Source organism: Sminthopsis crassicaudata, chromosome 5 (genome assembly GCF_048593235.1).
Source record: "Sminthopsis crassicaudata isolate SCR6 chromosome 5, ASM4859323v1, whole genome shotgun sequence".
Taxonomy (NCBI): Eukaryota; Metazoa; Chordata; class Mammalia; order Dasyuromorphia; family Dasyuridae; genus Sminthopsis; species Sminthopsis crassicaudata.
Genome location: NC_133621.1, coordinates 235,296,517 through 235,322,966, shown reverse-complemented (window position 1 = coordinate 235,322,966; position 26,450 = coordinate 235,296,517). Strand labels below are relative to the sequence as shown.

General features: G+C 35.7%; 1 protein-coding gene across 3 annotated transcripts in view; it reads left to right on the top strand.

Moving 5' to 3' along the window:
* The first annotated feature begins 5,367 nt into the window (after positions 1-5,367).
* TRHDE (thyrotropin releasing hormone degrading enzyme) overlaps positions 5,368-26,450 on the top strand; it is a 563,478-nt gene continuing 542,395 nt past the window's right edge. For all 3 annotated transcript variants that reach the window (XM_074270526.1, XM_074270525.1, XM_074270528.1), the window contains exons 1-2: positions 5,368-7,332; positions 24,533-24,806. In XM_074270526.1, coding sequence (XP_074126627.1) covers positions 6,440-7,332; positions 24,533-24,806 — 1,167 coding nt within the window. In that variant the 5' untranslated portion in view covers positions 5,368-6,439. The remainder of the gene's footprint in view (positions 7,333-24,532; positions 24,807-26,450) is intronic.

The window sequence follows — 26,450 nt, the reverse complement described above, 5'->3', positions numbered from 1 at the left end:
CACTCCAAGTTCTTTTACCTTTTGTAATATCAGATTCCAGGACCTTCGATCTTTTAATGTGGAAGCAGCTTGATCTTGAGTGATCCTTATTGTGGCATCTCAGTATTTGAATTTTTTTTTTCTGGTTGCTTTTAATATTTTTTTTCCTTAGTCTGATAGTGAAATTTAGCCACAATATTCCTTGGGGATTTTTTTTATCTTTGACTGTTAAGTTGTTGCACTTCCAATCTTCATTAATTTTACTAGTCAAGTGCTATTTTTGATGCTGAATTTTATAATTCATAATGAGGGTATGAGAGAAGCTCAGAAAGTTTCATGTGCCTTCTCTGCTATCTTGGCTGTTCCTCAAAGATGGAGTTTTTAAAAAATAATTTTAATTGACTTAGAGCTGGAAGAAAACTTAACACTGTTTAATAGGGGATTTCCTTTCAGGATGAAGAAACCAAGACCTATAGAGGCTAGATAACTTCATAGAATTACAGATATAGGTCTAGAAAAGACCTTAAATATATCCATCACTATTTTCTAAGGATGAAAACAAAACCCTGGGTTGTTAAGTGAACTAAGGCCAGAGGTAGCAGAGCCAAGATTCAAAATCAGCCTGAGTGACACCAGCTTCAGTGCTGTTTTCTTCTTCCACTTAGTCCGAAGTTACATAGCAATAGGGAAATACTTAGGGTTTTTGAGCAGTGGAATGATGTAGCAGACTTGTACCTTTGGAAGTTTATTTTGCCAGATATGGAAAGATATGGAAGATAGATTGAAGAGGAAAGAAAATGGAATCAAGGAGGCCAGTTAGGAGGCTGTTATAATAGTACAGGAGAGAGGTGATATAGGTCTGAACTAGAGCTATGAAAAAAGAGGTAAGGAAGTGGATGTGAGATATTTTGAGATAAAGTTGACCATGACTACTGACTAGATGTGTAGAAGGAGAGGAGAGAAAAAGAGTCAAGGACTACTCTTAGTTTACAAGGTAAATTGCAGAATGAGAGAGCCCTCATAATAAATAATAGAGGAGAAACAAATGGAAAGGGGGATAAAACAGAAAGATACTGATATACCAATGCAAGTTCATTTATGTTGCATCTATACAGAAATAAAGTGTTAAAGTGATTTAAAATTATAAACACATGCAACATATTAGAAACATGATTTAATTTTAATTTTGCAAGTTACTGAGTTAAATATGAAAATTATATTAATTGTATTTTTATCATATAGTCAGAGAAACACCCATTTTTTCAAATTTTTCCAATGTGTAATTTAGTCTTCCAACAGTCTTTTGAAAGTAATTGGGGCACTAAATATTAACTGATTTGGACGTTTGATTTGATTGTTGACTAAGGCCATGGACTTCTGGAAAGAACCTCAGAATCAATTTCATATGAGTGACCTTCCCACTTTACAGATGAGAAAAGTAAGAAAAATGAAGTGATCTAAGGTAGTGATCTATTTCACTTAGAATACTTGGAGCCTGGATTTGGACTCTCATCTTCTAACTCCAGATTCCATGTTCTTACCAATATATCATTCATTTGGGGAAATAATTTATAATGCTGAATATAAATATTATGACAGAAAGGTACATAGGTCAGTCTATCAACACATTTATTTATTGATTTTTTTTAAGCCTTTATCACAAATCAGGCAGCTTATTAGGTACTGGAAACACAAGTACAAAGAATGAAACAATCCTTGCTTGCAAAAAACTTCTAATGGAGAAGATGAAGTACAAAATAAATATATGCAGCATAAATATTAAATGAATGAAGATAAATGTATACAATGTAGTTAAATACAACGTAGTCTTGGAGGAAGGGCACTACAGAAGGGAGAACAGGAAAGGCTTTATGCAAGAAATGGTACTTGTACTCCATCTTTTTTTTTTTTAACCCATGCATATGCTTTGTAAATAAACTTATACTGTATCTTAATGGAAAAGATGGAATTTGAAGAAATCAAGAGGGAAAACACCTTAAATTTTACCATTTTTACTTACATCTGAGAGTAGCATGGTCAGTCTTTATAAAACAAATATTAATTCAAAGCTATAATAATTTTGCAAAATGACACCAGCATATTAGAGGAATGGAATTGTGTATTCTTCAAATGAATGAATAAATAAAAAGTAACATCTATATAGCATTTACTATGTGCTAAACACTGCGTTAAATGCTTTACAATTATTATCTCATTTGAGCCTTACAGCGACCCTGGGAGGTAGGTGCTATTATCTCCATTTTTCAGATGAGACAAACAGAGGTTAAGGGACATGCCCAGAGTCATACAGCCAATAAAGGTCTGAGGCTGGATTTGATTTTAGGTCCTTCTGACTCTAAGCCTAGCATTCTATCTATTCACTGTGATAAAAACAGTACAACAAAGATGAAATTGTCATTCAATGTAGGAATTAGAATCTGGCCAAAAAGCTATGATGCTTCATAAAATGATTTCACAATAGCCTGTAGGAAATAATTGTGTTACAATGACATTCTGATGTACTGGATTTTTAAGCTAACTTCCAGTTAACTTGAGACAGTAGGTAGCTTGCCAACTCAAAATGGATCAGTATTACCTTATCCATATTTCTTACAATAACACACACTTATAACAACTCACTGAGATTTACTAGAGTATTATCCTTACCTGTAACTTTGTGAAATACACAATATAAGAATGGTCAGATACATTTCAGAGAAACTGAAGTTTAGAAAGGTCAAGAGAATTCACACAGTAAATTTCTTAAAATTCAAATCCAGACCCCTGCCTCTAAACATAGCAATCTCTAAATCAAGTTGGCACCTTGTTGTTTGTCTCCCCCAGTAAAACTATGAAATTCTTGAGAGCAAGGACTATATTTTTATTTTATTTTTTGCCTTTTTAAATTTTCCCATATGTTAGCACAGTGTCTACCATTTAAATATTTTTGTTGACCTACTGTCAAGTACATACACACACATATATACAATTGAAAACAACAGGCAAAGAGTTTAGAAAAAACAATCTATTTATACTTAAGACTATTTTTATAACTTTCATGGACTAATAGAATTGTCTAGTATGCTCCTCTCCCCATCCATTTACTTGTTAAGGAAACTGAAGTCCAGATGGGGAAAGTGACTACTGAAGTTAAATAGGGAATTTCCTTTGCTAATACTGATTTATATGATAAAATTAAAAAAAAAGAAACCAATTCCCATAACCAAATACATATGGATGGCAAGATCATGGTGACTTAAAAACAGCAAGAAAATTTTAACTTGAACAGTATGTGGTATTTCCCTTTGTTAGTAGCAGCTCACATAAAATGCCACTTTTTATATCAAAATCTATGGTATTTCTCCCATTTGGGGGATGATATCTCAACTGGTAAAATGAGAGCCTTCTATTTCTCTAATTACCAAGGTGATTTAGTAGATAAAGCACAGGGGCCAGGCCTGTAGTCAGGAATACCTGAATTCTAATACAGTTTCTGTTTGCCGTAATTTCCTCATCTGTAAATTGTGGTTAATAATATCACCTATGTCCCAGAGTTGGTATAAGGATGAAGTGAAATAATAATTGTGGAACTTACTACTGGGTTAAGTGTTAAATCTTAGCTATTATCATTTTTTGATACTATTTCTATAGGTGGGTGGACAATGGAAGCTAAGTTATAATTGGTTGGTTTGCTAAGTGACATGTTTCAACTTTATACTTATGGGGCTCCAAAGATAGTTTGCTGGAGCCAGTTTGTGAAATAATTTTTGTAAATGGGATAGTTTTTATAGTGTCAGCTAAATGTGGAAACCTCAGAGGTTTTGTAAATAGCAATTACTTCTCACCTTCATCTGTCAAATTACTGGGTAGGCTCAGGACTCACAGGGATTTTTTTTTTTTTTTCTTAAATCTGGGGATTCCTGTTCTTGTGTCATCTTTCAGGAAATGTCTTTTTGAGTTCTAATCATATGTTTACAACACTAATTCTGGAATTCTGAAATGCTAATGTGTCTTATAGTCATATTTCCCTAAAGTTAAATGTCCTAAAGTTAAAATGTCCCATAAAAATGCAGCCAGTTCATAAACTGGTAGAGTCCTCCTCAACATTTTTAACGGTACCCTTTCAAGTCTGTCAAACCAGAAAACACTTCTTCTTGAGATAACTTTTCTAAGAACGTTTAAGCAACTTTTTAGGATTTAAATTGGAAAGATACAACATACCTGGAAAAGTGAAATGATTAGTTATTAGTACCACAATACAACTGACAGTGTTACACTGACTTGGCTAATTCAGAATCAGATCTAAATTAGCTGGAAAACTGCTTCCATTCTCAATTTGATCAGATCAAGATTGCTCTTATGAACCACACAGTTGATATTATGTTATTAATCCTCTAACCTAGAAAAAAATTTTTAAAAGGTGAATAGCAATCTTAGTGGTCTTTATATGTGGATGGTTCTTTCCCCTACCATTACCTCTTTTTGAAATTAATTTTTTTCAATTAATAAACATTTATTTTCTTTTCCTCCTCTTCCTCCCCCTCAATGTACTAAGATAAATTCCAAATGTGTGTTTATATATATATATATATACACACACACACACACACACACACACACACACACATATATATATATATATATATATATATATATATATATATACATACACACACATATATATATATATGCCTTATATATATCATGTAGAGGAGCAATGAAGAAATTAACTTTCTGATCTATTAACAGGGGAAGAGTTCAGGACTAAAACAACGGACAGAGAGGATAAGACAACAAAATAGACAATTCTGATAGATAAAAAATTTTAAAAGTTTTTGCACATATAAAATCAATGCATTCATTAGCCTTCATTACAAGCCTGGGTTTAGATAATGTAATAAAAAGCATGAAATTAGGATTTGTTGAATTTACTTCTATATTCATACCATTCCGGAAATCCTCTGGAGAGGGTGATCTGCAATTTGACACAAGCCAAATCTCCTCAGAGCCTACTCTGCCTTTGCTACAGGGGTGTCGCCTTAGGGGTCTTACGATTCCTTCAGGCGGAGCCACGGTAGGGGTGAAAAAGGGAGGAGAAAAGAGGTGACAGTGGGGCTTGTTGCTCTTAAGATTTATAATGTACTTCTCGAAGACTGCTTAGCAACCCTCTCTGAAGCTGTGGGTATCTGTGTGACAGAGCAGAGAAAAGCTCTCTAATATCTCCTGTGCCTGAGCTGCTCGGCCTCCTCCTTAATCCGCCTTCTTTCTCTTTCTCCCTTTCCTTTGCCTTTCTCTGGGAGTTTCAGTCACTGAATGCAGCCTGGGTAGCCTTTGCAATGTAGTGCGCGCGCGCGCGCCCGCACACACACACACACACACACACACACACACACACACACACACACACACACACACAGAGAGAGAGAGAGAGAGAGAGAGAGAGAGAGAGAGAGAGAGAGAGAGAGAGAGAGAGAGAGAGAGAGAGAGAGAGAGAGAGAGAGAGAGAGAGTCTTTCTTCCCCAACGGGAATATATACTGGAAGGGAACCTAAAGCATCACCTACCTGAAGGTGCAGGCTGCCTGGACACCTCTTCACTTGCCATCTCAGGAGGGAAGACACATCTTAGCCAAAGATAGCGTATATCTGATTTTCAAGCCCAAGACGCTTACTAGCTGCGGTCAAGCTGGTGGAAGGAAAGAAAACCAACAGCGAGAAAGGAGACTCCCTCCCAGGCACTGCCGTCACCCTGCGCCCTCCTTTTCCTCCCAAGCTGTGCGGTGCTCGTCTCTAGCTCTGCCAGCCACTGCTGCTGCCATTGCCGCTGCCAGGCTGATACATCTCACCAGGAGCGTTGAGAACCACTGCGGGAGGTGGAGTCAGAGACTGCGGGAGCTGTAACTTCCCTAGCCCGACTGTACCTCGGTCCCTCTGCAGGCTGTTTTCTCTCTTCTTCGCCACCAGCAGACTCACTGGGAAGCTCGCGTGGAAAAGGAGCTAGAGAGCGCTGCTGTGTGGAAGATGTGGGAGTCAGCTTGGTAGAAGAGGGGTGGGGGCAGCATGTGGTGAAGAGTGTTGACAGTTCAGCCCGCAGCGGCGGAAGCACAGAGGCGCAGCTGGAGAAGTAGAGAACGCGCTCGAGGTGGGGTGGACTGGAGACGGAGCAGCTTCTCCAAGTTGGATTTGTCCCAGAATCTTTGGGGCCGAGAGTACAAGGAGAGATGGAGGAAGAGAGCAAGAAGGCGGATGCTGTGGAGTGCTTCTGCCTGTGCCTCCCCTGAAAGCTCCTGGGGTCAGCAAGCCCCGGATCAAGCTCCACTCTCCCCACAGTACTGTGCCCCGTCCTTTCCCCCTATCCCCGGCGTTCCCTCCGATGTCTGTGATCCGGTTGACAGCCGAGGTTGAGGCTGCGGCCGCCCTTCAGGAGGTGCCCGAGGGAGCCGAGGAGGGGGAGGCCATGTGATGGCACTGGACGTCGAGCGAGAACAAGAAGAAAAGAAAAGGAAGAAAAAGAAGAGGAGGAAGAAGAGAGAGAGAGGCGAGAAGAGCAGTGTGCCTTTTAGCCCCATGATGATTGAAGACGACTCCGCACTCCGAACCGGCGGCCGGGGTCTCTCGGACCAGTGGGCGGACTCGGTGGGGATGCGGCCCCGTACAACTGAGCGCCACATCACCGTGCACAAGCGGTTGGTGCTCGGCTTCGCCGTATCCATCCTGGCGCTGTTGATCGTGACCATGATCGCTGTACTCCTTAGCTTGCGCTTCGAGGAGTGCGGAGCCAGCGCCGCTGCCGCTGCCTCGGCAGCTGAGGCAGATCGCAATCCTGGGGGTGCCCCAGCTCGGACCAACAGTAGTGTAGCGGGCACATCCCATCGGCCTGGAGAGGAAATTGGGAGGCCAGCGGCATCTGGGGGCTTAGTGCCTGGGAGCCCCGAACCCAAGGAGCCGTTGGAAGAGGAGGAGCAGGGACGCTGGCAGCCCTGGACTCAGCTGCGCCTGCCGGGTCACCTAAAACCCCTGCATTACAACTTGATGCTGACTGTCTTCATGGAGAACTTTACTTTCTCTGGGGAGGTTAACGTGGAAGTTGCTTGCCTGAACACCACTCGCTATATCGTGCTGCACGCTTCCAGGGTAGCAGTGGAGAAGGTGCAGGTGGCGGAGGATCGCGCCTTCGGAGCGGTGCAGGTCGCCCGTTATTTCCTGTACCCTCAAAACCAGGTCTTCGTGGTGGTGCTCAACCAGACCTTGGAGGCGCAAAGAAATTACAATCTCAAAATCATTTACAACGCCTTGATCGAGAATGAGCTGTTGGGCTTCTTCCGCAGCTCCTACGTGCTTCATGGGGAGAGAAGGTAAGGAGGGAAACTGAAAGAGAAAGAGGGAGGCGGATCCCCTTGCGCCACCTCACCCCTGGGCAGTCAGACCCGGAGGTTTTTAATTAACTTTAACTTCACCTAGTTCTTCTTGACCCTTGGGGAAAGAAAAAGGGAGTGAGTATGAGTATACATCACTGATTTCTCACCACTACCGTTGCTGATATCTCTCCCAGCTTCTCTAGCCTCTTTTAACACCATTACCTTATAAACACGTTTAGTCAGTCACCAAAGTTCTACTAGCAAAGGCAATTGTTTAAAACCTGGTTTTGGGAGTGTATGTAATTTAGCCCATGACTCTGGAAATCTGCAAAGATCACAGTTGAAGTAAAAGTTTAAGCAGTATCAGAAACCAGAGGCACAATTGCATGTCTATAAAAGAAAGAAAGAAAACAAAAAATAGACGAGGTCTTAGCATTGCATTCAGAACGGTATATCTAAAATTTCTACCCATTCTTTAAGCATGATGGGGGGGGGGCGGGAAAGGGAGGAAGGTAGAGGAAAAACAGAGGAAAGAAAGGAGAGAAGAAAGAGAGGGAGGGAGATAGATATGCTGGCAGATAAAAGTTTGCTAAAAAGCAGTTTTCAAATGGCCGAAAGTTCAGCATAGGAGAAATAAGAGTAGCACGGTGCATTATACTGCTTGAAAGCCAGGTTTCTCCTTAGCACAGGAAAGAAAACCTGATTTTACTTATAGTAACTTCAAGCACACCTTTCACAAGTTGCTGGCATCCTCTTGAGTACTTGTCTGTTAAAATACTTAAGGGAATGCATCATCAGGTGTCACTATCAGAAATGTCCATTTGATGCTTTTTTGACTAATATAGCTATTTTTGAAGCTCACGAGTCTACACTTCTCTCGATTTATTTCTTCCCTTGACCCATTTTAAAAAGTAGCATTTACTTTGTCTTGAAAATTAGTCAAATGGATAAGTAGGTCAGTGGATGTCCAAAGGGGAAATCATAAAAGATCAACAACTTTGGAAGTAGAGTGGAGTAATGGAGGGTCTGGAAAGGAACTATAAAACTGAAAATACTGTTAAGGTGCTTTCAAAGGGAAGCTATTGTCACATAGTAGGTTAGCTGAGTGATAGCAACATCTGGGTTACAGGGAAGTTTTTATTTTATGGGATGAATAAGTGTTTTTATCCGAATAAGATGCTCAATAAGAAGACCAGTAATGGGGGAACAAGTAATGATTGGGCATGTACATTCCAATTGTAAAGCATCTTCTCATATTTTCAAATCGATTTTAAAAGTAGAAACTAGCCCTATCACATAACATATAAGGTGGCAGTGGGAGAGGGAAGAAAGGTGGCAGCAAGCTGATTTATTAAAAATTATATATATATATATATATATATATATATATATATATATATATATATATATATATATATATACATACATATATATAATACTATTTTGGGGAACAGTGTGATCCTGGCTATTGAGTTCATCATTATAGGAACCTCACAGTGTGGAAAGTACCTCCATTCTATAATGATATAAAAAAATCCTTCTATAAATTTTAAGTTTGAAGAATCACTTGGAGCACACAACTACTCTGCATCAGAGATAGAACTCAGACCCAGTATTTTCAGACTCTAAAACCAGTCCTTTTGACCATGCTGCCTTTCTTTTCAAAACTTAAGCATTTAAAATCAGATTTTCCTAGTGAAAGTGTACAGTGACGACTCCAGAATAGCTCTATTATGAACAAAATAAGTATTCCCCAGAAACTTTTACAGCAGAATGAAATGTTCAACTTTCTCCTAGAATCATTTGTCAGATAACGTGTTTTAGTCAAAATGCTTTTCAATAACTGTTGAAAGGTAAAATATGCCCGCATTTTCTTTTGTTGCATATTCTGCTTTCTTGTATAACATTGTAAATCTCTGCTTTCTACCATTCTTTTACCTGTTTCTTCAAAGTCTGAATTAGCTTAGTTGAAAGTTTTACAGAGTACATACACATGGTTCAGAGCTATGCTCTAGTAGAAATCCAGGAGTTCCCAAGTGTTATTTGTGCTTTCAAAAATACCAAAACAGTTCTATTTCTAAGCAGTGTATTAATGAAATTTGTTAGTATTCTACATCTTCCTACTCGGTGTTACAGTAAATACCATTTCTTGCATATTTACATAGAAACATTAAAAATCAAATTCTCCACTATACTTTGTCTCTCTCTTACTAATTTTTTAAACACATTTTATTTCAGCTATGAATAGTTTTTTATTATGATTTTACCATTATGAATGGATATTAAATCGATATGCCAAAAATCTCATTTATCTACAAAGATATAAGTACAAAGCCTGAATTTTCACTTAATTATCTATTGTTCTTTAGTTATCAAAAACTTTTGCTAAATTAGCTAACCAAAACAAAACCAGCACTTAAATGCAATAATTTATATACTTAGCAATTGGGTTAAGTGACTTGGCCCAGGGTCATACAACCAGGAAGTGTTAGAGACCAGATTTGAACTCAGGTTCTCCTGACTTCAGGGGTGGTACTCTATCCCCTGCACCACCTAGCTGCCCGTTAATTTATATATTTGTGAAATGTGATATCACATATTTAAAGTCTTAATAAACATTCAGTATAATCTTCTAACTAGAGATTTTTTTTGGTGACTTAAATCTATGGAACTAAGTAGGGTGAGGATAGTAGAATTGGATTCCTTTTTAAAATTTTCCCAATTCCACTCATTGGTAGATTGGTGGTCTGTACCTCTACTTGATCAGAAAGAGACAATATTCTTATACCCTTTGTCCCATAAAGCAAGCACCTACTTGAGGAGGTGAAAAATCACATCTTTTAGGCAATCTACTTGGCTTCTGAAAGTGAAAATTTCTCTTAGAATTAAAATGTTCAAGCAAAGTTTCTTTCTGACAAACAATATACCAATAGTATCCCCTCTCTCACAAAGAGATATGCAATAATCTTCCAAGATGCATTTTTACCTACTTGAGATGACTGGGCACAGTGAATAGAGACTTGGGCTAGAGTCAGGAAGATCTGAGTTCGAAGCTATCCCCAGACACAAGCAGTGAGACTCTGGGAACACTGTTTGCTTCAGTTTCCTCAATGGCAAAATGGGGATAATAGCAACATTTATCTCCTAGAGTTGTTATGAAGATAAAATAAGACAATATTTGTAAAGTGCTTATTAGCATAGTCCCTGGCGCATAGTAGTCATTTTACAAATGTTTATTTTCTTCCATCCTGATTTCTTTTGTCTTAATGTGCTATGGTGGTGACATGCTTACTTAGAAGCAGGCAAAGTATTTATTTACCTGAGGCAATTGCCTCTTCTAGGTGGCCAGATGGTGAGCAGGCCCATGTTAAAAGTAGGTACCTTTATTTAGATCCAGATGGTTCTTCTGAAACAGGAAATTTACCCAAGGCAACTGCATATTTCACTCACTTTCAAAAGAGAAAATGTTCTCTATTGACAGACTTCAGTTGTAACTATAATGTGCCTAACAAAACACTTAGAAACAGGTTAAAAAAAAAACACTAAATAGGTCTGTTTGACCTATCCTCAGTATTTGAAATCAACTGGTTATCAAGAAGAAGAATTCTCTTGTTAAATTAGTTTCTTTTTTATATTAATGGTTCTGAAAGTGGAATCTAGGAACTTATGGTGATCTTCAATAGCCCAGAAAACATATTTCTTATGGTCCATGAATTGGTCTTACATAATAATTCATAATTTTTGGTAAAAGTGAGTATTTTCTATATGTGTATGTGTGAAGGTTTAGGACAGAAACTATACCAAGGCAGATTGGCAATTTCTTTTTAGTGTATCATTTTAAAGTTATAGTCTTAAAAAAAACTAGTTGGGGTTAAATGACTTGTTCAGAGTTACACAACTAGTAAGGCTCAGAGAGTGGATTTGAACTCAAAGCTTCCTGATTCTAAAACTGGTTCTCTATCCATTGTGCCACATAATTGTCCTTTAAACTTTTACTTTTTAAGATTTATATTGGTCACTGAAAGGTTTAGTCACATAGCTAGTATGCATCAAAAATGTGTATCACACAGCTAATATGTTTATAGGACTTGATCCTAGATCCCTTGATTTTTGACTTTATAGTTGACCCATTGTGCACTATATATGCTGCTTCTCTATTTTATTTATGCTATTTTATAAAACTCAGAATATCAATTAATTGATTTCTCATCAAAAACATGAACATCCTTTGCATTCATTCTGGGGGAATGACTTTATGTTGTAGAAGCAAGTGGGAAAGAACCATTTTTCTATGTCTTTTGACCTTGTACTAAAAATATTTGAGAATCACTGATTTGCCAAAATCCAACTGTCTTTTCTGATTTGGTCATGGAATTAATTTGATAATAGGTATTTGTGCATATATACAACTGTAATTATTATAATAAATTTGTTATTGGATTTGAATCTCAGATCAAATGAAGCAAGTGATTATTCCCTTGTCCTAGCATAATTGATTGATTTTGGGCTCTTTCTTGCCTGAGTTGCTACAAGGTGGATTGAATCCTAAATGATAATTCTAGGTAATATTTTTTTTCTCCTTGCATTCATCTGAATTTTTTTAGTTAAATTTTATTATTATTTATGGGGTTGGAGTAATTCCATGAATTTTCCATGAAAATAGTTGAAGACTATTTATTTTATGCTAAACTTCATGAGGCAGGATAACTTTCTAGAGATTTCTATGTTTTAGGTGTGTGAAGACTTAAGTAAATATTGTTTTTCTTAAATAACATTTTAAACTTTGTAAATGATCATGTAACTATGTTGTAGTTTATGTAGGGCTAAAACTATGATTGGCTAATTGTTGGGGGGTACCTTGTAGATCTGACTAATGCTCATTAAATATCCTATTTTGAAAGAATCTTGTTTACCTGTAAAACCAAGTGGGCTCTAGATAGAGAGAGCCCCTCTGTTGGGAAAACCTGAATTCCAGTCTGCCCTCTGATGTATACTGTCTGTATTAATGTCTCAGAAGTCCAGGCAACTTTCCTTGGGACTGAGCTACTGAGCAAGGACTGATTAACCAGTATTAGTAGAGGGAATTTTCTTATCTGGAATTTTCTACATTGATGAAATCATAAGTATATATTTCCCTTCCCACTTCCCCCAAAAGGATTCAATTACTTAAAATAAATTTATAACATCTAAGCATTAACAGGGAGCAGCTAGATGGTACAGTGGATAGAATGCTGGTTCTGGAGTCAGGTGTTCAAATCCAGCTTCAGTCACTTACCAGCATGTGATCCTGGGCAATTCACTTGCTTGCTTCAGCTTCCTCATTTGTAAAATGAGTTGGGGAAGGAAACGGAAAACAACTCCAATACTTTTACTAAGAAAATCCCAAAAGGGATTATGAAGAGTTGGACATGATTGAAATGACTGAGCAACAAAGAATTAACAGGATTTGTTTGAAAGGGTAATAGATTTAGAATAATTTACTAAATAACAAAAAGACTTTTCCTCTTGATGATGATGATTTCACTTATCTTGGTGTTTCCTACTTTCTCAAGTTGTTTTTGGCAGCTGGACATCCCAGGAGAATTTCTTGACAACCAACTAAATCCTATTTCTTATTTCCTAATACTTGAATGCTGTCTTCTTGTTATGATAATTAGTGCATAAAATATGGATTAGGGAGGAAGAATATAATAGAATGCTACAGAAGCAATCATTCTTCTAAAATGCCCCTATATACCTCTTTGTTACTCAGAGCTCCATCATGGAAATGGTATTACAAAACCTTGAGAATATATAGTCAAATGGTGCAGTTGTATCAGGAATTGCCTTTCTTGAGTGCAAAGACCAGAGATCAATCTTAATTTAATCCCATCTAATCCAATTCAACCCAACATTTATTCGGCACCAATTAAGGACAAAATGTTATTTTGGAGATATAAACATGAAACAAAATAGCTGCCCATAAAAAAATTCATGGTTTGAGGATACCACATTCATAAATGCATACAAAATAATTTTTGAGGAAGAAAAAAATAACAGTTGGAGGGATTAGAATAGACTTTGTGCTCCTAAATCTTAAAGAAAGTTCTCATAGTTTCCTGGTTAGTTACTTCACCTAGTTCCTCCCAAATTCATACTTTCCTTTCCAGGTAGGCTAATTTTCACCCTAATTCCTGTATTAGGAATCAGCCTCTATATTATTCTGCTTTCTACATTTTTAAACCAGCTATATGGACAGAGGATTCAGAATATGGTCACCAGCTTGAAATTGTTCACAGACTTGGAAGTGTTAATGGGAATGAAAGTATTGTAAGAAAATAGCAGCCTTAGGGCTTCTGAGAACGGGCCTGCCAACACATTACAATTTCTTTTTTTAGGGTGAACACACATTCTATTTTATTCAGTTTCAATTGAGCTCCTAGAAGCAGGAAGAACTGGTACTAAGTCTCAGGGATATTGACCTTCCTATTTAAGTATTTGATTGTGTTTTAGTAACATGGATTGCCACAAGCCTGGTCTTTTGCATGTATTCAACAATAGCAACAACAAAGGAAATAATAGCAAATGGGGGAAAAAAAAAACAAAAATCATTGTTACCTTGTCATTGACAACTGTATTTTGCATGAAACTAAGGTTCTAGATTGAAAAATAACTCATATTTACATAATATTTTAGGTTTTATCTAACCCCTCTCCCTTATTTTATAGATGAGAACACAGATTATATTTTTAAAGGACTTGCCTATGGTGTTCATGTGGTTTATGATGTGGGGTTTGGCACCAACTGATGTGGTTCCAGAACCAAAATGAGTGGGTGATGTGGACACCAAAAGTTGGGGTTCAGTCATGTGAAGAATTCACGATGGCCATTCTCTGGCAAAAGGTAAATTGATTTAGAGAAGAAGTTACAAAGTGAAGGGATACATACAATAGACACCAGGAATAGTAAATAGGAAATTAGTCAGTCACATTCTTAGGAATCAAAGACAAATCTTGGGGGCTGTTGAATGTTTAAACTACCTTTGCAAAGGGGGATATACCCCTGGGTGGAAATCAATTCTGATTGGTTAACAATCAGTTAAGGAGGGATGGACATATATAAAGAATTCAACAGTCTTTAACTCCTCCTACAGAGAACATGGCCTAATCTTGAGATTCAGCTGCTTCCAGCAATATACACAAAAGAATCTATCTCTTAAATCATAGCTCATTTCTGTCAGTGGTCATTTAAGTAATATGTCAGTAGTGGAATTTTAATTTAGATGTTCTGACCCCAGAAGTCTTTATACTTTTTTTTTCAATTGTTATTTTTTATGAGACAAAAGCATATTTAATTTTCCTCTTTTTATAAGTGAATTTTGGTGCATTATGGTTTGGAAGAATGAGACTTGGGTGCTGCTTCTGGGATATTTCTGATACTGATGACTCAATGAAAAGTCTCTAGAATCAGGGGTTCTGGGTTCAAAATTTAATTTTTGATATTGTGTGATCTTGGCACAATCATTTAATCTTCTTGGGCCTCAGTTTCTTCAGCTACAAAATGGGGGAGGATTGGACTTAAGATACTGAGATCTCTTCTGAGGAGCAGAACAAGTATGATTCTGTATTAGCAGAAGTTTTTCTAATCAGTTGTAACTAGTCAGTCACAGATGACATCATAGGTCCAGCCACCATCCCCAAAATGATTTCAAAAAATGGAGGGACTCTGAGGTCAAGTAATTTGCTCAAGGACTAGAGCCTGTGAGTGGCAGAACTGGAATGTAGAGCAGTGGGTCCTTTGTCCAAATCTAATGTTCTTCTTCAACTTATTATCAACCTCCTAGAAATAAGAGAAGGCACTTTGAAAACTAGAATGGTAGTTCACATTTATATAGTGCTTACCGGTTTACAAAACATTTTCATATTAACAAGTCTGAGAGACAAAGAGTGTAAGCATCATGCCCATTTTATAGTTGATAAAGCTGAGGCTCAGAGAAATAAGGGGGTCTTGTCATTGTCACATAATGAATAAGTAATACAGCTTGGGCTTGATTTTAAACACAAATAAGCATTCCTATTTAGTGACAGAGATTTTCAGTTGTTGGAACATGAAAAAGGGGTGTCTACTTTGCAAAATGAAATATAACTGTCCTCAGGGATCCCATGTGCTCACTGGGATCTTCTTTGTCATTGCTGCTTTTTGTCATTCTTTGCCTTTTTGTCTCTAGGTTCTGCCCCATATGAAAGAAAGAAGGAAAGAAGATCCTTGGAAATGAGAGGGAAAATAAATCTGGGCTATTCTTGTGTGTGTATGTGGGTGTGGGTGTGGGTGTGTGTGTGTATGTGTTTTATCATGGGTTCAAAAACTGTATGTTTTGGACTCTTATAAGAATCTGGCAAGGAAAGATAGAAAAAAAACATCTCCAAATCTTTTATTTTCTGGCCTACAACATCACTTCAATTCCAGTATGGCTTAAACACTAAATATCAAGAACTAGGAAACCATAAGGACAAGCATAAATGAAATAATATTAAAATGGGTCAGCTACTAAATTCTTGAGTAATTCTTTGCATGCTGATATTTAGATCATATTAAAGGCTTTCAACATTTCAAATCATAGTATGTGAATTTCTGTTGCTATTCAGTTTAGCCTTCTCCTCAAACTAAAAAATTAAGGCTCTAGGAAAAATATTTTTTTTCTTCAATTAAAACACTTTCTATTAATTGTGATTGTGTTTAACTCTCATCTTCAACAAGAGCACACAAAATAATTTAATACATGAAGAGGGAAGCAATTATGTACATTATATTCTGTTTTTATAACATAACTATTCACATATGAATAGCTTCCTACATATTGTTCACATTATTGCATTATGTTTTTAAGTTTACTAGAATGGTTATTTTTTAAAGGAATATATTTTTTATAGTTTTGAGTATTATTTAGCATTTATACTTCTTTATAGAAATGATATGGGCTTGGGGGGCAACTAAGTGGTGCAGTGGATAGAGCACCAGCCTTGAATTCAGGAGGACCGGAGTTTAAATCTGGTCTCAGACACTTAACACTTCCTAGCTATGTGACCCTGGGTAAGTCACTTAACCCCAGCCTCAGGGAGAAAAAAAGGAAAGAAAAAAAAAAGAAAAAAGAAATAATATGGGCTTAATGACTCATTGAAGTACATAAAAATTAGTAATCTAAATTATAACCTATCCTGCCTTTCTGCTATTGTCTCTTCTTCAGATTAATAGTTTTCATTTTATATAACAACTTGATTTTTAAAGGGACTCTGTACAGCTTCTGTGACCTTGGAATGTGTAGACCAGCTTTCAGTTTAGTTACTGCAAACATCAGGAAAAATGATTTCTTTGAAGCTGAATGAAGCCTGTATATTTCAATGCAACAATCTTTTAGCTTTTTAGAGTTTTTACCTTTTATCTAAAAATTTTGTGATCGTAAGCATATTACAGCAACTAAGAGACATATTGTAAATATAATTTTTCATTATACTGTCCATGAGATGTGAATAGATCTGGTCAAATCAAATGCCTCTTGAAAATAACATGCCTTTTGTAAGTTTTGACTGATTCCACCTTAAAAGTCATGAATCAATCTGAATATTAACATTGTTATGCAAATGTTTGTTTCTTGGCTATTTTGCCTTTCAAAGAGGCAAATGGAAAATAATAAACCAGAAATTGTTTTATATCACATGCTGTAATTTGCCAGCATTACTTCTGCTGAATGTTATCATAATGACTTGACATAACTGGCTTGCCTACTGGACTTCCGCATAATTGAAGAGAAATCAGTTCTCTGTATCCTTCAGAAGCAAAACAGAGCTTAAGTTCTTCTTAATTCAACCAAAATGTAAAATTGACAAGTTGTTAGAAAAATAATCATTTATTTCAAATAGGAGAGAATTTAAAATACATGTAAGTTATTCATATTCTTTTAGAAATACTGAAGTGGCATTCTTATAATGTCATTTCTGGAAGTAAAATTTTTTATGGTAATAGAGGGATTTATTAGATGGCAGGGATGATTTTGTTTAAGGAATGAGGAGAGAAATAGGTGAGAAGATATTACATTATTCCCATCACCACTCTCCTGTTGTTTTTCAATTTACTTGTTTTATAACTATACCTTAACACAAATATATTTTCCTTCATCCATTTTTGTTATGTTTGTTAATTATTTCCACTTGAATATTGTGCTGGCACCTCCTTCTTCTTCTTGACTTATGCGTTGTTGTTTATTATATGGTCATTCTTCTAGTCATGTAGGCTCAGCCATTACCTTGGCAATTCAGCCCTGACCTTTTCCCATTCCTTACCTTGTTTAGTTAGCTCTAATGTCTTATAGATTCTACCTCTGTGATGTGTTGCCAAATTGCGATGGTTCGGTCTAGCTCCTCTGAAGGGCTCAGAATAAGTCCTTGTCAGGATAAGCAAAAGTCCTTGCCCCACGTTGTGGATGCCAATATGTTATGTGCTGTTGTCTCCAGAAACTGCCGATCACTCTCTGGGAGGAGATCTGCTGTCATTAACTGCCGCCAATTCTGACCTCGTGTAGAGACTCATTCTCTCCCTCCAGAGAGCCATCCCAAGTCTGGTCCAGACAAGACATCAGACCCTCCCTTTCTTTGCCCCCAATTGGCAATCAGTTTAGGCTATATTGTTTTTCTTCCCTCTTATACCCCTCACTTCTTCTTGCATATAGCCTCTTGACTAATATTTCTGAAGTACAACCCTAATTACACAAGAGTATGTAAAAGCTTGGAAAGGTCAAATTCCTTTGTCCAGAAGGCCATCTTTAATATGGCATCAATCTGTGATCCTAACTTTTTAGGAAACATCCCTGTTACTTCCCATGTTTTCTGGCTCTTATCAACTACTTCTACTAATCATTATTTCCTGAGCACACCTTGTGCTTTCTCATTTGAATGCCTTTGTTCATAGGATCATATAATGTCATAGCTGGAAGTGACATTAGAGTTCATCTACTACAATACCTCCATTTTACAGATGAGCAAACTGTGGTCCTAAGACATGCCTAAGGTTTCATATATAACAGATGGAAGTATTGAGCTTTCGACCCAGGTTTTTTGGTGATGAATTTAGAATTCTTATTTATGCCACTTCATGGTGTTACTTCGAACATTATTCCTGGAGAACTCTCTTTCAGTTGTCACATATACACTTTCTGCTTTTCAAAATGCTACCTATCTTTGTAGGCCTTGCTGAAAATATTTTAATTAATAAATTTATCCTACTTTATCTTCTTCCTACCCTCCTCATGTAAAAATTCTTCATTTTACAGATGAAGAAACTGAGGCTCAGAGAAGTCAAATTCTTTTTTTGAACTTACATAGGATAGTCTTTCTCTCTTGTTCATTCATTTTATTCTTTACTGTATTACAGTTCATTATACACCCATATCATCTCCTTCTACTAGTTTGTAGATACCTTAAGGAAAGCAAATATGCTTTATTAACTTTTTGTCTCCCATGGTACCTGACACTGAAGATATTTGTTCAATGAATAAATCAATTAAGAAAACTAAAAGCCTTAAAAGCTAAAAACAAAAAACAAAAAAACAAAAACAAAAAAAACTTGGCTTCTCCCTTTCCTGGTCCCCTACTTTACTCTCAAAAGATATTATTCAAATGGTAAATGCAGCTGTTCATAAGTTAGCATTTAATAATAAAAAGCTCAAAAATCAGTTTTTGTTTATAATTTTTGTTAGCCTTGCCCATTGATATCTTTCTATTTCCTGATGATTGAATTAAAAATTCTCTTCCACTCTTCTTCAGGTGCCAAACTGTGAATTGTTATATCCTCATTTAGATAATTCCTGAACCCATGTAGTCATCCCTACATATACATATTTGCATCTAAGAATTCAGTGAGAAATATAATTGTTAGAAAGGATCACTATTTTTGGTTTGATTCACAAATTTCTTCAAATGATCCAAATTACATGAAGTATTTCCATAAATATCCAGATTTATCAGTTACTCATTAGCCAAAACGTAGCAGAGTTTTTAACCCAAATTTTAGCTCTTTATTTTGGGAACTAACATCTAATAGATTATGATAGAGATTTCTCCTTCCAAGGATGCCCCTTGATGTTTCATGTTTGAGCCACTCACTTGATACATCATGTATATTTCCCTGTATTGTTGTCATGTAAAATATGCACTTTGTTTTGCCCACTAGACTGAAAGTTCTTTGAAAGTTGCCGGCCATGGTCTTAACTTTCTTTGGCTCCACATCAATGTTGAATGCATTGACCAATACATTTTGGGGACTTAGTGGAGTATGATTGATGAGAGCTGTGTTTGGAGAGGCAGCTTGGTATAGTGGAAAAGTTGTTGGGTTTCCAGTCAGAAAGATTTAGCTTTAAATTCTGACTGCCATTTACTAATGTATGTATTCTGGGCAAATAACCTTCATAAACATCAATTTTTTTCATCTGTAAAAAAATGGGGATGATATTTTTACTCCTTCCTCACAAGTTGCTATGAGTATTAAGTGGTATTACATGTGAAAACAAAAATTAACATGCAGTAGATTAGTATACATAAATAGACCCATAAATAGAAACACATGTGAGTGTGACTGACAGAAAGGGAAGAGGGGCCCTAAAGTTAGCCTGAGTTCAAATCCAGTTTCATATAACTCAATAGTTATATGATCTGGGCAAGGCACTAACTTTGTCTGCCTTAGTTCCCTCATTTGTAAGATGGGAATAATAAAGGATCTGCCTCCCAAGCTTGTTGTGGGGAAAAAATGAGATAAGTTTTGTAAAGGGCTTTGAAAACCTTAAAGTACTGTTTGTTTAAGTGCAGCTGCTGCAGCAGGTTGTCAATTCTTAGCATTTTTGGGTAGGTATACTTACTCTGCTGAGAAATTGATCCAAGTGAACAATTGGAATTAGAAATCACAGACATTTGGAAGGTTAATCAATCAAGTATTTATCGAATACTTTTGATGTTTCAGACATTGTGCTAAGGCCAGAGGGAGAGTCACAAAGAGTTCCTAAAATGCAGTTCCTTCTCAGAAACAACTTACAATTGGAGGGACCTATTTATAGAGACATTAAAAAGTTACCTCATACTACAAGATGGTATAGAATGAGAATGATACCGTGTGATAAATGTTATAGGGAATCAGAAGGAAGAGAGATACCTGTAGATTGCAGGCAATTAAGGAAGACTAGAAACAAAGCTGAGGCTTTGCATTTGATCTTGAAACAAGTCTAAAGTTTAGATGGAGAGAATTGTAAAGTCATTCTAGGGAGGAAGGATATAAATGTAGTGGGGATTTCTGAGTTAGTGAGTGTCTTGACCATTATGATTAGTCCAGAGCAAATGTATCAAATGTGGCCTCTGGCTGCATGTCTTCAGCACTTCTCCTTGCAATCCAAATTAAAATGTAATCAGGAAACATTTAACAAAACAAAAAAATACAATATAATGTAGATAAAATAGCATGTTTTTTAAAAGTCAATATTCAGTCTATAGGGATCCTTATGAATGGCCTAGTAGATCCTGTTTGTATTTGAGTTCATCAGTGGTATAGAGGATGATTGTATTTGAAATCAGAAACTTTGCAACTTGCTAACTATATGATGTTAGGAAAAATAGCTTTTCTTGGGTTTCAGTTTTCTCATTTTTTAAATGAAGGAATTGTACTAAAAGATCTTTAAGGACTCTTCCATTTCTAAATCTATGAACCTGAGGTTATAGTGTTTATGGAATGCCACATTAAGGAATTCATCTTGTTCTTATTTTGTGTGGTTCATTGATATTCTGTAATATTCATATCACATAGTTTGGTTAAACTTTCTGCAAGTCAACAGAGAACTATTTTGTTTCCAGTTTTTTGTTACTATAACAGTATTGATGTATATATGTATATTTGTATAAATTAGACTTCTCTATCTGTCTTTGGCATATATATATATATATATATACATTGATATGTATTTCCAGTTTGAACAGCTTCTTTTTTTTAATTAAAGTTTTTTTTATTTTTCAAAGCATATGCGTGGACAATTCTTCAACATTATCCCTTACAAAACCCTGTGTTCCAATCCCACCCCTTCCCCCATGCCCTCCCCTAGATGGTCCAATATATGTTAAACATGGTAGAAATATATGTTAAATCCAATATATGCATACATATTTAAACAATTATTGTGCCAACCAAGATAAAAAGTGAAGCAAAATAAAATGCAAGCTAACAACAACAAAAAGAGTGAAAATGCTATGTTGTAGGGGGCAGCTAGGTGGCTCAGTGGATAGAGCACTAGCCCTGAATTCAGGAGGACCTGAGTTCAAATCTGGTTTCAGACACTTAACACTTCCTAGCTGTGTGACGCTGGGCAAGTCACTTAACCCCAGCCTGGGGGAGGGGAAGTAAGATATTTTCGACCAGAACTAGGAGATCATTATACACTTCAACAATGATACTGTATGAGGATATATTCTGATGGAAGTGGATATCTTCAACATAGAGAAGAGTTAATCTAATTCCAATTGATCAATGATGGACAGAATCAGCTACACTCAGAAAAGGAACACTGGGTAACACTGAGTGTAAACTGTGAGCATTTTTTGTTTTTCTTCCCAGATTATTTTTACCTTCTGAATCTAATTCTTCCTTTGCAACAACAACAACAAAATTCGGTTCTGCACATTTATATTGTACCTAGGATATACTATAACATATTTAATATATATGGGAATGCCTGCCATCTAGGGGAGGGGGTGGAGGGAAGGAGGGGAAAAATTTGGCATAGAAGGGAGTACAAGGGATAATGCTATAAAAAATTAGCTATGCATATGTACTGTCAAAAATGTTATAATTATGAAATCAAATAAATAAATATTTCCCCATTAAAAAAAAAGAAAAAGAAAAAAAGAAAAGAAAATGCTATGTTGTGAACTATACTCAGTAACCACAGTTCTCTTTCTGGGTGTAGATGGCTCTCTTCATCACTGAACAGTTGGAACTGGTTTAAATCATCTCATTGTTAAAGAGAGCCATGTCCATCACAAATGATCATCATATAATCTTCTTGTTGCAGTGTGTAATGATCTCCTGGTTCTGCTTATTTCACTTAGCATCACTTCATGTAAGTCTCTCCAGGCCTTTCTGAAATCCTCCTGCTGGTCATTTCTTACAGGACAATAATATTCCATAATATTCATATGCCACAACTTATTCAGCCATTCTTCAATTGATGGGCATCCATTCAGTTTCCAGTTTCTTGCCACTACAAAAAGGGCTGCCACAAACATTTTTGCATATGGGGTCCCTGTCTCTCCTTTAAGGTCTCTTTGGGATATAAGCCCACTAGTAACACGGTGAATCAAAGGATATCCACAGTTTGATAACTTTTTGAGCATAGTTCCAAATTGCTCTCCAGAATGGTTGGATGAACCATGGTTGGATAAATGGTGTGAATGCATAGTTCTACCAACAATGTATCAGTGTCCCAGTTTTCCCACATCTCCTTCAACATTCATCATTATCTTTTACTGTCATCTTAGACAATCTGAGAGGTATGTAGTGGTATCTCAGAGTTGTCTTAATTTGCATTTCTCTGATCAACAGGGATTTAGAGCACCTTTTCATATGACTAGAAATAGTTAAAATTTCTTCATCTGAAAATTGTCTGTTTATATCCTTTGACCATTTATCAATTGGAGAATGGCTTGAATTCTTACAAATGTGGGTCAATTCTCTATATTGAATGGCTTCTTAATAGATATTTCAAGAGATCCTTTTGAATTGAGATACTCCTCATACAAGTGGATTGGTGGGAGAAACAAATGCTGCTTTAATTTATTCTTATAACTTCATTTCCTTAAGAACCTTTTTACTACTCAATAACTAAAAATAGAAATGTCTTAATAAACATCTAATAATTAGGTTATCTTATAAATTATATCTTCATAAATAAGAGCAAAAGAGAGAAAAGCAAAAAGAAAAAGAATATTGCAAGTTGTAGTGCCTGTGATTTGTTTTTTGTAACAAAGAATAGAAAAGGAGGGAAAGCAATTCCATAAAACTAATCATCATTTAATGAACCTGACAACATATGCAATATTCTGTACCCATAATGCCCCACCTCTGCAAAGGAAGGAGGGACATATACTTTTTTATTTCTTTTTCTTATTTTTTATGTCTTATTAAGGGACAAATTTAGTTAGGCATTATAATTATTCAATATTCAGTTTTTCTTATTTCCATTCTTATTTTTGTGTTTTTTACACTTTTTGTATTCTTTTTATGATTTTTTTATGATTCTACTTATTTTACTTTGCTTTCATTTATAGAAGTTTTCCCATACCTCTGTGAACTCTTTATATATATATAAATTGCATATATATATGAATATATATATATATACATGTATATATGAATTGCCAAATATTAAGCAAATGTTTTTTATATACTCTAAGCCTTATCCTAATTCTGTTATATTCATATTCCATACTTTCATACCATTCTTAATAATTTTCATCAGCATTTTAAAATCTTATTAAATTAAAGATATATTTACAGTTATTTTTATATCAATATGATACTATATATGGAGGGGTGCATATTGAGAGAAGTATAAAGACTTTGTTTTATTAGTAAATAAACATATTTGTTATGGGATTTGTCATTACATTTTTTAAAACCATTAGTGAAGGGGTAATTATCATTTGGGTAAAACTTAGTAACATTCAAAATGCTTTCTTTGAATTTTAATATTTTATTTTTCCTACTTACATTTTTTCTTTTTTTTTTTTTTTCAAAATTCTGAGTTCCAAATTCTCTCACCTTCCTCTTTTACTGAGGCAAAAAATGAGCCATGGTATAAGAAAAAAAACTAGTTATTTCCCATTATTTGCCAAAGTGATTCCAATGAGCTATTTTTGATAGTGGTGTTTTTATTTTATATTTTTTTGGTCTATGCATTGCTCTGGGTTATGAATTTATTCTAATTGAGACAAAGACTACCCTGAAGAATTTTTATTGTTGGAAAAATGCATTACACATGAAATATGCTTTCTTGTTGCTTAGGTATTTTAGTTTAGTTCAAAAAAAGAAGAACTTTGCATATCTAGCAAAAATGTTTGTTTTAGGAACCTAATGCACCTGTAATTCAAGACATAAAAAACATGGTTGATTTTTTTCCCCCTTTTACTTATAGGTTCCTTGGTGTAACACAATTTTCTCCGACACATGCAAGAAAAGCCTTTCCCTGTTTTGATGAACCCATCTACAAGGCAACTTTCAAAATCAGTATTAAGCATCAAGCCACATATTTGTCTTTATCTAATATGCCGGTAGAAACTTCAGTTTTTGAGGAAGATGGATGGGTTACGGATCACTTTTCACAGACTCCACTCATGTCCACCTATTACTTAGCCTGGGCTGTGTGCAACTTCACCTTTCGGGAGATGGTTACGAAGAGTGGAGTCATAGTAAGTATTTTTCACTTGGTCACTTTGGAATATGATTTTGGAATCATTCACTCATTTGCCTCTTTTCCATTAGGAGCTTCTATTTATTTGCCTCTTAAATGAGATAATATTTGTGAAGTGCTTAGCAAAGTGTCTGGCTCAAAATAAGCACTTAATAAATCTTTGTTCCATTCCCCTCACATACTACCCCCAACTTCTAAGGAATATAACCTCTTATTTCAGAGGAAAAAACAATCTCCCAGTAAATCTTGAATGCGCTGAAATATAGTGAGGTACTAGGAGGTTTAAGAAGTCCAGGAATTATTTTGTTTCAACCTGGGCTACTAGCACTTCTGTGTCTAGATGGTCTGGGAAATTTTAACAATGAATGCATTCAATTCCATTTAAGTAAATTCAGTAAATATTGTATGCAAGTTGCCTTGCCAAACACTTCATGCAGGAAAACTGGAAGAAAATGATTTTTGTCCTCCAAGTATAAAAGTCCTGTCCATACCAACACATGCTTGTTTGTACTTCAGGGAAAAACTGGCATGTGGGTTGGTAACAGTGACTGTTATTTTTAAATACAGAATGAACAACAGTTTTGGTCAAATTCATTATCTCTAGTTTTTCTTAATTTAGGATACTATGGAAATTATTAGAAATGTCTGTCTATAGCCTACACTGAAGTGAAAACAAAAAGAACAAACTGTGAATTTGTCTGGTATGGAATTATTAAATTGGTGTCCTAATTGCTGTGTAGAGTGTTTGTAGAAGAGTAACTGGCCTTTATTTATTTTTTTTTCGTAGAGTTATATTGTAATTATTTGCAATGTCAGATTCCTTCTTTGGTATTTTTTGATCCTTCCAGTGGACATTTCAATGCTTGTACTCATTGGACCATGCCCAGTGAAGGGAATCAGAAGGCATGCAATTTTCTCTGCTATCCTAAAGTACCACTGATTACCATAGTATGTTATCAGCTAGCAGAGGGATGAGGAAATGCAATTTCATTTCCTAAGCTAGTTTCTAGTGTGTGACTATGTCTTCAGTGCCACACAATTATGCCTGTTTCTAAGTGACCTTAAATTTAAATTTAATTTAAAATGAGAAACAGTATAATTATTTTATGTGCATTTTTTCTATAATCACTTATCATTAATATTTAATGTAATTAATAAATATTTTAAGCTTCTGTTCAATGTTTTATAATATATATGTAAATATATTATATATTTATCTAATGTAAGTATATATATGTGTATATATATGTGTGTGTATATATACATATATATATATACATATATATATATATATATATATATATATATATATATATATATATATATATATATATATATAACTTACCATATAACATTTAAAGATTAAATGGGAAAAATTTGTAGACTGTATAATTTTGGGGAATTTTTAAAAAGGTGAGTGTATATGCTGTATTGTAATATGTTGTTATGGGCCAGAACTCTGAACTTGAAACAAAGAACTAAGTCAGTGAAATTGATGCGGCAATGCTTAGCATGGTTCAGTATGATTGATTTAATCTTACAACAAATAATGGTTTCCTAGTGATTTAATGATTGGTTTATATTCAGTGTAGAGCATATAAGCTAGGAGTCTCAGCCAGGATGCATTCAGAGGGCAGAGTAG